At 38.9% G+C, this 15368-nt stretch overlaps 1 protein-coding gene across 1 annotated transcript in view; it reads right to left on the bottom strand.

Annotated features, from left to right (window-relative positions):
- Window positions 1–446: 446 nt before the first annotated feature.
- Window positions 447–15368, bottom strand: part of mtor (mechanistic target of rapamycin kinase) — a 60042-nt gene continuing 45120 nt past the window's right edge. Inside the window, exons 38-58 of the mRNA XM_077609169.1 lie at window positions 14007–14124; window positions 12920–13117; window positions 12303–12391; window positions 12016–12112; window positions 11795–11893; window positions 11569–11691; window positions 11247–11429; window positions 10472–10606; window positions 9375–9549; window positions 8572–8707; window positions 8330–8477; window positions 6311–6433; window positions 5918–6000; window positions 5757–5829; window positions 5610–5684; window positions 5315–5450; window positions 3999–4064; window positions 3847–3927; window positions 3612–3692; window positions 2356–2461; window positions 447–1651 (exon numbers count right to left, since the gene is read on the bottom strand). Of these exons, the coding sequence (XP_077465295.1) occupies window positions 1636–1651; window positions 2356–2461; window positions 3612–3692; window positions 3847–3927; window positions 3999–4064; window positions 5315–5450; window positions 5610–5684; window positions 5757–5829; window positions 5918–6000; window positions 6311–6433; window positions 8330–8477; window positions 8572–8707; window positions 9375–9549; window positions 10472–10606; window positions 11247–11429; window positions 11569–11691; window positions 11795–11893; window positions 12016–12112; window positions 12303–12391; window positions 12920–13117; window positions 14007–14124 (2341 nt within the window). The 3' untranslated portion in view covers window positions 447–1635. The remainder of the gene's footprint in view (window positions 1652–2355; window positions 2462–3611; window positions 3693–3846; window positions 3928–3998; window positions 4065–5314; window positions 5451–5609; window positions 5685–5756; window positions 5830–5917; window positions 6001–6310; window positions 6434–8329; window positions 8478–8571; window positions 8708–9374; window positions 9550–10471; window positions 10607–11246; window positions 11430–11568; window positions 11692–11794; window positions 11894–12015; window positions 12113–12302; window positions 12392–12919; window positions 13118–14006; window positions 14125–15368) is intronic.

Genomic DNA, 15368 nt, shown 5'->3' with positions numbered 1-15368 from the left:
AAGAGTGTGACATTGCAAAGGTGAGGGAAGGGATCAATGGGCTGCTTTTTGTTTATCTGTAATCCCTAACTATCTATAAGTAATTAACCTTCAAAAGGAGAACGTCGGGGTTAGGGAGGGAATAACAATGAACATATAACACACTGCTGCTGTTAGGTAATCTAAACTCATTTCTGCGCCAAATGTTCAACAACAAATTGGAAGTACGACTGCTAAGTTTCCCAAAGAACATTTCTTCTTTTATATGTGCCTGATAACCACATCCTCAATTGCCATAGAAGGTAGAAGGCTGTTGATCTTATTAGGAGTCAGAGTGCCCTCTGTGGGTAATAAAAGAAAACAAGAGGAAGGGTAGACAGTAAATCTGCCTGAGCGCTAAAATGTGCAAATGTTATTTTTGTTGCTCCGTCTAAGCACACATACACCAAATGAAAACACGGACAAAGTGTGTCTATACACATTTAATAGCACACAAAGCCTGTACATTGTGTCATCATGATTTCAGACTTACTTCATGCCTTGTCATTGATTACATGTTGAGTTTAAGTTAGTAAAAGGTCACCATAATACACCAGTACTTGTCAACAAAACCTGGCAGCCTGGTCCCTATGAAACATCCAGCATGCATACTGGCTGCTAACATTGCCACAGGAGAAAACTCTTAGGTAGGAGTTATGTTGTTACCGGGGGGCACGCGTTAAGTCGACAGAAATTAGGATAGAACGTTGCTTGTTAGCCACTTTTCCCCCAAAACAAAGCCATGGAAACAAATCACAATCCTCCACAATGGAGGAGAAAAAAAAGAAAGACAGAAAAATTTGTTGTGTAAAAATCATTTGACAGAATCTCAAAAATCAAAATTGGCCTACTCTTTTGGGACAAGGACTGTGTGAAGATAAAGACTATGATGTTAGTTTCTCATACTGACTGGCTAGCTGCCATATGCTTAAGGTAAGAATGGTAAAAATGTCTTTCTGGTAATAGGTTAACTTCACAAGCATGACAATTCCTTAATTACAGTTAAAATGTTCCACAGAGGGGACATGGAATATCATCTTTTGCTTTTTAAAAATATGCTGCTTGGGTGCCTGCAAAATAAAACCAAGAAGATCTTGGTTCCTGAAAATCAATCAATGATCTATTATTAAGCGACCACCCCAACAAAGAGTTCAATTGGCCAATTACTTGGCTGCAATGATAGAATTAGTTTCAGGGCAAAACAACTGTTGTGAAACTATAGAAGAAGCGATAACACATTAAAGTAGATTCATTTTTACCCCAGATTAGCCTTAGTGAAAAGGGTTACCAGGATTATAATTGGAAAATAATGCTATAATATTTGATTGCATACGCGGGAATAGGGGCTGTGTGTCAGTTTCACGTGCTACCAAATATTACCAAGTATATTTCATTATCTTGTAGATTAAAATGCTGCATGTCATAATGCAATGGGTTAGGAAAGAAAGGCGCCGGCGACATCGGGCTCACTTGCTGTCTAAAGAAAGTTGTAAATCTAAATTTTAGCCCAGCAATTTTAGTGGTGGGATGGGAAGTGGCAGGGGGCATGAAACAGAATAGTCCCAAAAACAAGACGTTAAGAGTGGAAGTTAAAAAATGGTTTCCAAAAGTGACTCTTCACCAAAATGGACACCTAGAAATGAGAGAAATAACATGATAAGAATGTCATACAAAAGTGAGTTATACAATTTATATAGAAAAATCTAACATGCTAAACTAACATGTTAAATTATTTGAAAATGTTACATTACTGATCATCTCATCAAATTTTCTGAACCGCTTTATCCTTATTAGGGTCGCGGGGGGTGCTGGAGCCTATCCCAGCTGACTCCGGGCCAGAGGCAGGGGACACCCTGAATCGGTGGCCATCCGATTGCAGGCCACAAGGAGATGGACAACAACCATTCACTCTCACACCCAGACCTAAGGGCAATTTAGAGTGTCCAATCAGCCTACCATGCATGTCTTTGGAATGTGGGAAGAAACTAGAGTACCCGGAGGAAATCCACGCAGAGACCACGCAAACTCCACACAGGTGAACCGACCTGGATTTGAACTCAGGAACCCAGAGCTGTGAGGCCTACGCGCTAACCACTCGCCCCACCCGGGACGCCCATTACTGATCAATATTACAAAAATGTAGTTCATTTCCAATAGAAATAACTAGATAGTCAATTTTGTAAAAATTAATGTAATTTATGGAAGAGAGGGTCTGTATGTCAACCGATTTATTTAATCATTATGGTTGATGAGTCATGACAATAATGCTGTTAATTGTGTTTATCGATAAACAACAACAAAAAGAGACCTGGCATCGTATAAAACAGTTGTACTAACCATCCAATGTAGCATTGGCACAAGTTCTCATGCGAAGTGGCCTGCTTTATTAGTAGTTCCACTTGTGTTGGCACATCCAGAGTCTCGTCATGAGAAAAGTCTCGACCTGGAGGAAACCAAAACTCATTCAAAATGTATCTGATGCATTAAATCTCAAGTACAACGCAATTGGTTTCGGATGGTACGTACTAAAAGGCACACTTGTAGGGTCTTATCTACAAATCTGAATAGGGCATTAAGATCTGTGGAGTTTTGTGGTTGATTTGTTTCTGCTCCTATTGTCTGCCGCAAATAATGATTTTATGTTGACCAACCTCTACTATTATAATTGGGGCATCCATATTCATTTGGAGGCAAAACTCATTAGAAAAAACAGGCAAATTCTTAGACATACACATAAATTAGGAAGGAGTCCAGTTCATAAACAGGAATCATAAATTAAATTATTGTGCAAAAAGAGCTCTAACGTCTAGTAAAACACTATGCATAATTGAAGGCGCCTTCGTGACATAATGTAAAATCATACTACAAGTTTTTACAGGGATTGTAACTATATTTGCACATTTAAAAATCTTAGCATCACAGGCCCGTAATGCATACTGGCTGTGATTGCTCATCTTTCAGTGCAAGGGAGGACATCGAAACTCAGCAAAATCGTGCTAAGTGAAAAAATTTGCAAATATGGAAATCTGCTGCAAATTCAACATCTGCACACTAAATACTAATAAATATTTATTCAATTATTGTTTTTTCTTAAGGTGTTTATAGAACTTCTTTGAATAAATGCTGACATTAGTTGATATGGAAAATGTTATTTTTGAAAATTTACAATCAAATTCTGCTCACTATTAATTTGCTCTTTCACTAATTCATTTCCTCTTTCACCCTACACTAAACTATACGTTCAAATTTTTAATAAATACACGAAGAGAGAGCATCAGCTTGTTGCAAAAAAAAACATTGATTTAAAATTCAGAGATAAATATACTCTTATGGAGCATATTATTCATCGTAGGCACAGATGACAGCCTCTTTAATTGACAGATACAATTTGAAGAAATAAATGATAAATGATTATGACGAAAGAGGATCCCGCATTTTGTCGGATGGCCTTAATATTACCACCACTACCAACATCAATTTTCACCGGTGGAAACTATGACATGAAGTGCCATTGTGACCAGAAGAAACAAGTCCAAATGTTATATTTACCATGTAGAATGTGAGAATCACTGTTTGAAGGCTGCAGAAATTACCTGTAAGCTTATCTCGTACTCTGTTGATAATTTGAATGGCTTTCTTGTTGAGGGCTTCAGGTTGCACCAAGCCATCTCCAACTGAAACACACAAACAAATGGCTGCTGAGCGGAAAATTCCAGACAATAGGAAGTCGATCACAGTGTATTAAATTGAGCAGTAGGCAGAAGTGTGTTTCATCAAAAGTGAAAACTGGAGCACACATATCAAATAAAATGTAAAAAGACAACTTACTAAAAGAGTGAATGGATTCAGGCACTGTGGTCCCTGGTTTCTTGTGTGTAGTCTCACCCATTTCTATTCCCTCAAGGGCTTCTGTGTCAGGGGGCAGAACACTGTCAATGGGGAGGCACACTAACAAAACATTAAACAAAACGACTACTCACCCACTGACTGACCCGCTGTGTACGAGTCCGTTCTGGTGCGCGAGCGCTTGTTTCCTTTTATATTAGCTGGCATTGACGGGGGCAAAAAAGGTGAAGTTTTTTTTAGATGACAACAATATCTGTGCTATTTTTCTTAAATGCAGTAAAGTTTTCTGTGTGTGAAATCCAAAGATATTTCCACTTCAGTTTTTTTTCTTTTCAAAAGAAGAGAACATTCTCTTTTCCCACCATATCTTCATAGATAGCAATTCCACATCTGTTCTAGCAGAAACATTTTAATTGAAAGAACAAGAAAAAAAAGGTCAGTTTTCAAAAGATAATTTTAAAAACTTTTTGTTTTTTCTCCTTTTCAGTGCTACAATACTTAGATTGTCAAAGTTTTAATGAAGGACCTTGTTTACAGTAACGCAACCATATGTTGAAAAGATCAAAGTGTATGTGAATGTCTAATTAGTTCTACAGTACTTTGTCTCTGACAAATGATTATTTTTGTTTGCTACTGCTTAACCATCTGTTTTTTTTCTTAAATCTGAGCTGGGATTGTGGAAAAACATAACTATAACTTCCTCGAGACATCAGTAATACCCCTGTTCTTAGTCTATTTACAGAAGAAGAATTGGGTGGGGAGGGGGGTTTACTGATGGATAAAAAAAAGTCATAATTCTGAAAATAATTCTTCGTGGCCAAAGTTCCCTCTAATTTTTTGTTTGTCTGGGCAGAAAGACAACCTCCCTGAGCACATTGAGTACCGGTGTGAGCAACATCATCATTGCTCGCTATGGTCACACACCAGTATCACACCTGCCATAAGCAGGTGCATGTCTACTACAGATAAATGATTTAGTAATAATAAAATGTAATGATTAATATCTATGAATGGGCGGCCCGGCGGATGAGTAGTCTGCGCGTCAACCTCACAGCTAAAAAATAAAATAAAAAATAAAAAAAATGGGATTTTATTTTGTGCGCTCCATATGATTTGCTGTGCGCGGAGAAGACGAGAGTAGTACGCAATTGCGCACATGCGCAGCTTAGAGGGAACATTGTTCGTGGCCCTTATTCTCTTACGTATATATCAGTTTTCACGTACGGAGTCCTTTTATGTTTATGTTCTCCCTTATCAAAAGAAATTAGCGATTTCCATACTTAAATACATTTACTGTATTTTTCAGACTAAAGGGGCAACAGCCAAAGAAAACAATGACAAGGTATAAAAAAATATTAACAAAGTTTTGGCCTGTATCAGTCAGTATGTGCTGAAAATGTTTTCTTAAAACACAGAGGAGCACTTTAACTGGTGCTGAATGTTTCCTTACTGTCCATTAGTCTCCAGTTGAGCAGTGGGTCGTAGACAAAGGCTTCCAGCACAGCCATTACACTGTCCCTGTGCTCCCTAAGTACTTCCATCACCGTGTGGCACGTGATACGATAGTTACCGTCCAAGCCAGTCACCTTGTAAACAGACAAGCACAGGTATAACTGGTGCCTGCAACACACCTTGTGCATAACTACAGTTTTTGTCTGAAATGAATTCTGGTTGAATCCAGCATTGGTGAAAATATGCTAAATATTGGTGTTACCACAAACAGAGCTACATGTAGTGCCAAATACCTCCATGGCATTGGTCAGCATTCTTGTCAATCTGAATGGGATCTTTTCCGGAAATTTTTCTCTAGTCATGGCAACCTGGACAATGATGTGATCCTGGTTAATCCTTGGCCAAATGTATTCGTGTCGAAAATAATCATTTTCTCTTACCTCAAAACAATCCCCAAAGTCAATGTGGAGGATCTTTCCACTTAATCGATCCAACATCAAATTGGAAGGATGCCTGCGGAGAACACAAGTATAATCCCCTCATCAATAACGATGAAACAAATATCATGTAATCTTAGTTTTAAAATTATTGATGAGGTGACCTGTCGCCAAGCCCCAGGATGTAGCCGACCATCGACATCACAGCCAGAGATCGGGTGTAATTTGTCCTCCTGTCAAACCACACCTGAAGAAGAAAAATGATTACTTAAAATAAGGACAATAAATCTATATCAATTTTATAATATATAATTTGCTTTATCTCCATTTATTCACATTGAAAATAAGGTACACAGACTGTGTGGGCAATTGCATGTTCTCCAAATGCAGTGTGGTATGTATAATGGGGGTGCTAAATACATTCTCTCTTTTTTTTTTACACTTGTATAAAATTTAAGATGGTTTTATTTGATAAATGTTCTTGATATTTTAACACTGAATCATGAGGTTGAATGCCTGAGCTAGAAATCAAAAAATAAATTTAAAAAAACATTCACCTCCGAACTGGGGCTTTTTAGCCACAAGAGCTTAGCCAGGTCATCTCCGGCTGTGTTGTTGACAGCATGCTCAAACACCTCCACTTTCTCCATCAGTGTCAGGTGGTCATAGTCAGGCGCCATCTGGAAGAAAAGCATCCCATTGCATGAATATTTAGTGTGGATTCCTGTAAAGCAGGTGCACCATTAAAGGGAATAGAAGACAATGCAACATATCAAAAAATCCCAACACAATTAATCTGAGCATCATTCAAGAACAAAACATGAAGAATAAAGCAAATATTGTACTTAATAAAGCACATGCATCCAAGAAGCACAAACCACATCTTGAACTTAAATGTCATATTAGACGTACTCTATAGATCAGAAACACAGCAGTACAAACATGATATCATTGTAAATTATGCTTAGCCACGTACATAAATTATAAAGATTTTTGTTATTACTATACTACTAAACAAAAGCACAAATTAAAAACAAGAAGCACAGTAGGACATTGTGGAAATAAATGGGACAGTGTTTTCTTGAGGGGTGACCAGGCTGGATAGGATTAAAAAGGAGCTCAACAGGAAAAGACAACCAAGGTTAGGTGATTTGGGGACAACATTACAGAAAGCAGGCTTGGTATAGTTTGGCCATTGTAAGACAGGAAGTAAGTACACTGGCAGAAATAAAAAGATGAGGAAGACTCAAGGAAGAACTACATATTAGAAGTTTAATAAATGTAGTGAGGGAAGACATGAGTGCAGTTAATGTTCCAGGTCAGAATTTATAGACTTCGATGGATTAGAATGGTTCATTAGGCGACCTGTAACAGGAACGTCTGAATGGGTCAAATAAGGATAATGGGTCTGGAGAGTACACTCCTCAAAACCACCAGGAAGTCCTCATTTTGTACCTAAAAATGTATTTAATTTAGTGCTCTGTAAGTATATCGGGGTGTCAAAATGGTATTCGATTGCCGCTGTGGGTACAGATTTATCTTTCCAATGTTGGCTGTCACAAGTGGGACCTGATTGCAATCAACTGATTACACTTGAAAGACAGTGGTGCTGTTGGATTGAAAAGCTGTAGCCACTGTGGCCCTCCCAGGAATCGTTTGGATACCCCTGTATTATTTGATAACGATTGCGCTTGTTGTACAATCGCAGGGGACCCTTCTGTTCATTTTCTAAATGACCTTAAAACAATCATAATTTATATTGTAGCCTTGGTTTGCTTGATTTACATTGTCTAATTGGGCACGTCTGGTGCATGTGCTATTATTTAGCATAAAGCAATTACGGAGCCCAGATGCATCTTCATTTACAACAGAACTGTGTTCATCAGAGAACAAATGAATGTATATAACGTCAGGTGTTTTGATAAATCTATTTGAAATGGGATGCCTAACCGTTAACGTGTTATTTAGAAACTGTCACTTTACAACTACAGATGGTGTAGAAAGAGTGAAAGCCATGTTTGCTTAATTAAGTATATAATTGCATTCAATTAATTTAAAGAATTAAATTAGGTTGATGTGCTTGCACTTCAATGTTGGTCTTTGATTTAACAGGGTGTGTGTTCAGGAGATGGAGGAAATTGAGACAAAGAAATCTTAACCATCTCTATCTCCATCCCTATGATTCTATATCTATACATCTATATAACTATATAACTATATAACTATATAACTATATAACTATATAACTATATTACTATATAACTATATAACTATATATATATATTTTTTTTTTTTTTTTTTTACTGTGGCCACTATCATCTTTTCAATAGGCAATAGGCTCTTGGGTTGTTACGAGCGTAGTCTACAAGGGCACATTAAGACAATTCAATCGGTCATTTGTTGCGAAGGTCAAATTTGTCTACATTTAATTATAACAAGGTAAGAAAATCAACAATGGGGGCATGAGTCTGAAAAAGTATCATGCCAACGTCAGCTAATTTTTAACCCCTTCTAACATCTTGACTGACATGCTTGTGTCCAGTTTTGAGGAAATGCAATTTGTATGGTTTACATACCCTCAGCATGATGCGATGTTCAATGTTGAGCAGTATCTTTTTCTTTTCTCTGTAGTCTCTAATGAGGGCATGCAGGGTGTCACAGTGAGGAACCCAGCCGATCAGCCCAGAGTTTGTAGACAATGGGATGACTGCATAGCGCTGGATGCTAAAAGGTGGAATACATGAAGTACAACAATAAATAATTCAGTCACTCTGTCAGTATTCAAATCTGATGCATGCATACACAGCAGTGAGATTACCTGAGGTTCTTGCGTAATGACGCAGGGTCATTTGCCAGCAACGTGTTGACCAGGCCAAATAACTGCATGACTCTCTCATCCTGCCTGAGGTCCTCGTGTCCTTTTAACAGGAACATGAACTCATGGCCATTGCTGCCTGCAGAGGGTGCCACAAAACCCAAATTTACATTTAAAAAAAAAGTGAAACAATGGTATGTACATGATTATAGTCTCCTGAAAAATCTTGAAAATGAAGGACCACTTTGATAATTGGGGGTTTGAACTAAGAATTGTGACTCCCTTACGGTCTCACTCATTGTACATCTAACTTGCAGTATGCCTTTAATTGCATTAGGTGACATAGATTTGTATTTCTTGTTTGCGCCTCAAGACCAGCCAAGCAATGCAATGTCTTTCCCATTGCCAAAGAGGTCTGACAGTAAATCCAGGCGGCCCATAGTGTGTGACAGGTCCTAATCTGATGTCTTGCTCCAGAGGTCAGTTGATTTATTACCTTTCATCTTTTACAGCCCATGTTGTGTATCACTGATAGTGAAACACGAGAACAAGGTACGACACTGCCTAGTGGAAAGTGGGCGGTAAAGTGAACCATTTGTGATTAATAGCAGCATGATTTGGCTGCCAGACAAGGTGACTTTACAGTGGCATGGCATTTTTAAAGTCCCTTTAGTATTATATTTCATACCATACGGCATAGCAAATGGGAAAGTGCTAGTGTTATTTTTTTATTCCTTCAAATTATTGTCAAAATTGGTGTCATGAAGATTCCTTGCAGATCCTGCAACACAGGTTGAATAACTTACCCATAATGGTGAGTTTTCGTGGTCGCTGCTTAGAAGTGATGACCTGCAGGGAGGCTGCAATGGATTGGATGCGAATGATAGGCTGGTTGGGGTCGTAGGTGCCAGGGACAGCCAGTTCAAGGTCACGGCACATCAGCAATTTTGGAGAAACATACTGCAGCTCCAGAGACGTCAGCTGAAAGGAGTTTTTAAAAAAAATAAAAAAACAACATGAATAAGTTCAATTAATATATTTATTTGATAAACTGTGTAATGTCAGTAATGCTCCGGTATGTTACCTATTATACAGAACGTGCGCTGTATTGACCCCAAAATATATTTAAACTTTCACAACACTAAATAGTTTGCCCCTCTTTGTCCATTTATTAGGGTGTTAAATGAAATCCCATTACTATGTTATGTTTCAAAGGCTGGCTTCAGATCTGGATGGTGATGTAAATTAAGATAATCTCTTTATCTATTTGTGCATACAGATTGACGGTAACGCCAAAAAGGGTTTATTTCTGGTAATACCCAGTGGGCATTAAACTGCAGCACTCTCATATTCTCACAGAGTATTTCATAATACCGCAGTGACTGTGAAATGAAATAGAACTGTCTTTTTATTCACAACTCGAGGAAGAACTTGAGCCATGACATCCCAGCACCCAAAACTACAATGTGATGAAAATCAAGTTTTCAAATTTTCAGAATACTTCCTTAAAAGAGTGATATTTTAGCAGTCTGACATGGGGTGATTAATTCGTCAAAGACAAGGTAGGTTGCACATGATAACCGTTCTTGGGTAGGTTTTCTCTGATTTACTGTACAGTTATAATCACAGTCGAGTGATTGCATTGGATAGTAGTTTTATTTAAGTCAATGAGTATCTCATCTCATTTTCTGAACTGCTTCATCCTCACTAGGGTCGCGGGGGGTGCTGGAGCCTATCCCAGCTGTCTTCAGGCCAGAGGCGGGGGACACCCTGAATCGGTGGCCAGCCGATCGCAGGGCACAAGGAGACGGACAACCATGTGCACTCACACCCATACCTAGGGGCAATTTATCATTTGAAATATATAAACATTACAGATTTGTGTAAGTGGTGTTTTACATACCTGAGGCAATTGTTTGGAGATGCGCCTAAACACATGATAGTAAAGGTCCCAGGCCTGGGTCAAGTCCTTCACATTTCCAGAGCGCATGTACTTCCTGCACCAATCCTGAGCCTCCATTAGGTCCCTGCCATAAGCCTTAAGAATGATAAAAGACAGATGTTACAATAAAGGGCCTCAATAAAGCAGCATTGACACTTGTTTATTTTCCCATTAGAAGTACATAGTTTTTCTCTTCATAGTTGTATTGTAGAATATTGTTATTGATTTCCCACACATGTAATGGTAATTGTTGCACTGTCATATCATGGGATAATTGTTATTGCGAGGCACCCAAAGATTCCCAAGCCTAGTACATTCAAATAGTACAGTTTGTGATTGGTCTACCTATATCTGGAACAAGAATGAATGGTTGATAGCTTATTCCATTTCACTGACTGACTAGTTAGGGAGGTCAACAGAGGCAAAAGTATAACTGGTTAGATCGATTTATATTTTTCATGTTAGCGTTTGTTTGTTTGTGTTTTTCCATTATGAAGTAAAAAAAATGAACCGTGAACGTCTAATACATCACGGGTGTGGATATGATGCTTAGAAAATAAAAATTAGGGGATTAAGTAGGGGCATTTAAGAAGAAATTATTTATTTAAAAGTGCAAATTAATAACTACAATGATCATATTAAAATAAGCGCAATTTTTGAATAAGTATAGTTTTAATGACCTAACCTGGTGTCACAATTAGAGCACCGTTTTAAAACCAATCTCCCAAACACACACCTGATTAAAAGAGGTCTCTTTTAAGGTCTGTGGTCCCCTCTCCATCATTGCGTGTAGAGGTTCCAGCACAGCAAACATGCCCTTGACATTGCGCTCCCCAAAGTACAGACGTGACGCTTCCTCGAGGCCCTCATGCCACATCTCATGCCATAAAATGGCAACTCTGATAAGTTCCTCACTAACCTGGATGAAGTACACAACATTTAAGAACAAGACAATACACAAAAATACCTGGCTATTGAAAAACCATATACAAATATCTTTGAAGTTTAGGTTACTTAGGTAAGGTAAAGTAACGGGATAATGCCAATAACATCCATACCATGATGGCTTGCTGTACAAGAGTGTTACAGTGTTCACACATATTCTTCAGGATTTTGTTTGCAGCATTGTGACGAGCTGTGGTGGTAGACTTTGAGGCCACAGTTAGTGGGTATATCAAAGCCTGGAGATGGATAGGAAGTTCATTTTTAAGTCATGCTTTTTGTTATAACGACGGGAGTAAGATTTACAAAAAAAAGCATTTAGCAGTAGCCCTGCACACATACTTGTGGATGATACCGTCCAATGTCTGTAAGCAGCTGGTGGATGAGGCGACCCACTAGAGGACGAGGGGTGTCAATTCGAGCAATGAGCTGTGGAATCACCTAAACAGCGCACACACACACACTCACACAGATGAGCATTTATATGGCAGGGATTCACCCAGGCTTAAACTATTTCAATTTTAATATTTGATGAAAAGGAAAAGAATGTGTACATGTATTACCTGAAGCCAGGTATCTATTTGGATGGTCTTGATGCCCTCGACAAGACCCTCATTTACTTCAGGCCAGTGGCCATAATCAAACCACAAAGTTAAAACCCTAAAAAAAGACCGACATAAACAAGTTTGTGGTAAAAAAAAAAAGCTACAGGAAGTGGATGAATATTCAATAACGGACCAAATTAAGAGTAGGGAAGCAACCAACCACTAGAGGTCCTTTCAAACCCACATTAGTCAAGTGGTGACTATTGTCTTTAACACACATGCAGTATTAGAGCTAGCTGACTGACCTGAGTGTGTCCTGCAGGTTGTTGCCTCTGGACAGAGAAATGGAGCGGAAGAACCCTTTAACAGCGGGAACAGTGTATAGGAGCAATGTCTTTAAGAAAAGAAAAAATGTGTATTATTATTATTATTTAGAGGAACAGTCAAGAATGTACTGTAGCGATTTTGACAATGATCCATTGCAACATTGATCTATTTTCTTTTCACTCATTTATACATCTTCTGTTAGGATAATCCTTACAAAGGTCATGGGGGTGCAGGAAGCTATTCCAGCTAACTATGGGAAATAGGCAGGGTACAACCTGAATTAGTTGCCCGCCAATCGTAGGGCACAAGTAGGCAGACAACCAATCATGCACACCCTTACACCGAAGGACAATTGGAATTGGTCAAAGGCTAATCAATGCTTGAGGTGCCATTAGCCAAAGAGTAGTTCACTGCAATATGCATGAATAATTTTACACAAAATTGACGCACATTCCACACAATGGGCAGCTATCTTGGTGATTATTACACCCATTTCAAATGCTGGATCAGAAGAATACAATATTATCTATTTTTTATATTAGAATATTTATATCTTGTTGTAACAAATGACAGATTCATTTTGCACTAATCTCACCTCATTCACTTTTTTTTGTCCCGGTGAGGGAACAGGACTGTGGTCATTGCCGTCAACCTCACTGTCGCTGTTGCTTGCCTCACCATTCGCACTGGCACCGCTGGTGTGTCGTAATTTCTTCTTCTCATCACGAGCCTGGTTCTGATGTTTGTAATGCAGCACCGCCTCAAAATTCATGACTGCCCAAGCATGCCAGGCCTGTCAAAAGATGGTAAAAATTTGAGCGAATGGAAGCGAGCAACGAATGGAAATGTCTTCCACCAAGATGACAGCCATTGACGTAATTTTTTCCATTTTATGATGAGACAAAGAAGTCTTAAGGAATGATCCAAACCTGTGTAAATATGTGTGATTTTTGCGGGGTTATGCAACCACCTATTAGAAGGTCAATAGCTTGTGGAAATTGGTGAGGACAGATGGGTAGGAAGCTGGGGAGGTGAGTAAAGAGCAAACATCCTTGTAGCCTTAAGCACTGTCCTGGTTCAAAAAAATTTCTTATTCCAGGCACCAAAAAAGAATGAATAGTGTTTCTCTGATGAGGAAAACCTTTAGAAGGCATAACTGGTTGGGTTTACTGTGGCCATACAGGTTGAAAGAGAACGTGACCGGACATTTGGTCGCCGGACTTTTGGTCCCCGGACGTTTGGTCGTGGACGTTTGGTCGCCCGGACCCAAACAACGGGCGACCAAACGTCCGGCGACCAAAAGTCCGGCGACAAAACAAGGTAAAACAACACGGTCTACGCATCAATTAAAGCCAACAATGGCCCTGAGCAGTTTCACTGAGCGGACGTGTGAGTGTATAAGAGTTTGTATGTACATGAGTTGTCCCCTTAGGAAGGGACGTCAGTCAGGGTCTTAACAAGTTCTCCAACAAAACACAATAAAAGTACGGGAAATTTGGAGCTTTTCTTTAGCCTAATAATTAATAGGGCATTAAGTATGACTAAATAATAATTCACAGTTTGTATTTAGGGAATTTGAGCAACAATTTTAAATGGTAATTATCAATAACCTTCCGGGCGACCAAACGTCCGAGTACCGAAAGAGAAGGGTTAGGGTGTAAAGAGTAGGAGTTGAAGCTAACCTTGTACCAGTTGCGGTCATGTTCGGTAGAATGGCTGTAATACTGCAGGACTTTGGGGATGGTGCTTTCATTGATACCCTGCAGACTAAGTTGCCACTCCCCCAACTTCAGGAAGCACCTTAGTAGGAGAGGAACACAAAGGGGTCATATATGCATTTCATTATATATAAATATGAAAACAAACCATACAAATTTCAGTCATCCTTTGTAGGATAACAAAACCAACAAATTGCAGAGAACCGCTGATTCAAGAGGTCAGAGAACATCAGAGTTGCACGAAGTTCAGAAATAAAACCTCAGATAGCTAAAGTCCCTAACAATTTGTCATAGTGTCCTTTTGTTTCCTTACATCAGAGAGAAGTGCTACTTATTGTTTCTATATCTATTGTACGACAGGACCATATGAATTTCAAAATGGCCAGTAGGGTCAAGTCAAAGGAGAAATATGATGATTATGATCTTGCAGCCTCTAAGTACCAAGGATAAGTGACAATCAAAGCACTCAGGAAAATTGATTTGAAAAATAGCCAATTGTGTTTGGACTTCGGGAGAAGCAAGGGGGGGGGGGGTCTTTTTAAACCTATCACAAATAAAACTTCACATATCTTCTGAAAGGTTCTGGGAGTGCATCCAGATATCCTTAATTATCCAAATGACTTTTTGCTCAGTTACCGAGAGCACTGTAGCATTCTGTCTAATCCATCAAGCTCTGGACGGTAAGACAATCATGATCGAAAAACTACAGTCTGGTAAAAGCTGAAAAAACACTCGCACTTTAAACTGAGCACTTGGCACACATCCTGTTATCATCTCCTCCATCAAGAGTACAACAGTCTATTGACAGAATACCTAAACTAAAGAGTTTTTATGGAGATTATGTAAGATCTCTGGAATGTTTTACCATGTGTCCGGCCGGCTTCATGGGTCGATGTCAAATGGTTTCCTTAAACTGCAGAAATTGTCAAACAGGTTGACTTTTGGGAAAATAGCAGGGTGTGTGAACACCAGGGATGTCAAAATAATGTGTCATTCGGACAGAAGGCATTATGTTACAGATCCTAGCCACACTAGATAGAATAAGCTGAGAAGGGACAGCACTGAAATTGTCTCCAGATAGCTATAGTCTATGTTGGGAAGATAAAACAAGTTTTTTTCAAAAGGGCTCATCTTTTTTTCAACTTGTCACATTTGGCTTTTTTTATGCGTGACTAATGAGAAGCAATGATCCATGTCTGTGTGTTTGTGCAAGAAGCCAGGCTGGAATAAACTCGGCACACATCAAAGCAGAAATATCTATTTTGTTTCTCCTCATCCTTACTCTTCCATATTTTTTCTGTGGATATCATTAGATTTTTTTAATCA

The sequence above is a fragment of the Stigmatopora argus genome, chromosome 1, assembly GCF_051989625.1.
Source record: "Stigmatopora argus isolate UIUO_Sarg chromosome 1, RoL_Sarg_1.0, whole genome shotgun sequence".
In the NCBI taxonomy this organism is placed as follows: Eukaryota; Metazoa; Chordata; class Actinopteri; order Syngnathiformes; family Syngnathidae; genus Stigmatopora; species Stigmatopora argus.
This window is presented reverse-complemented; position numbering and strand designations above follow the sequence as displayed.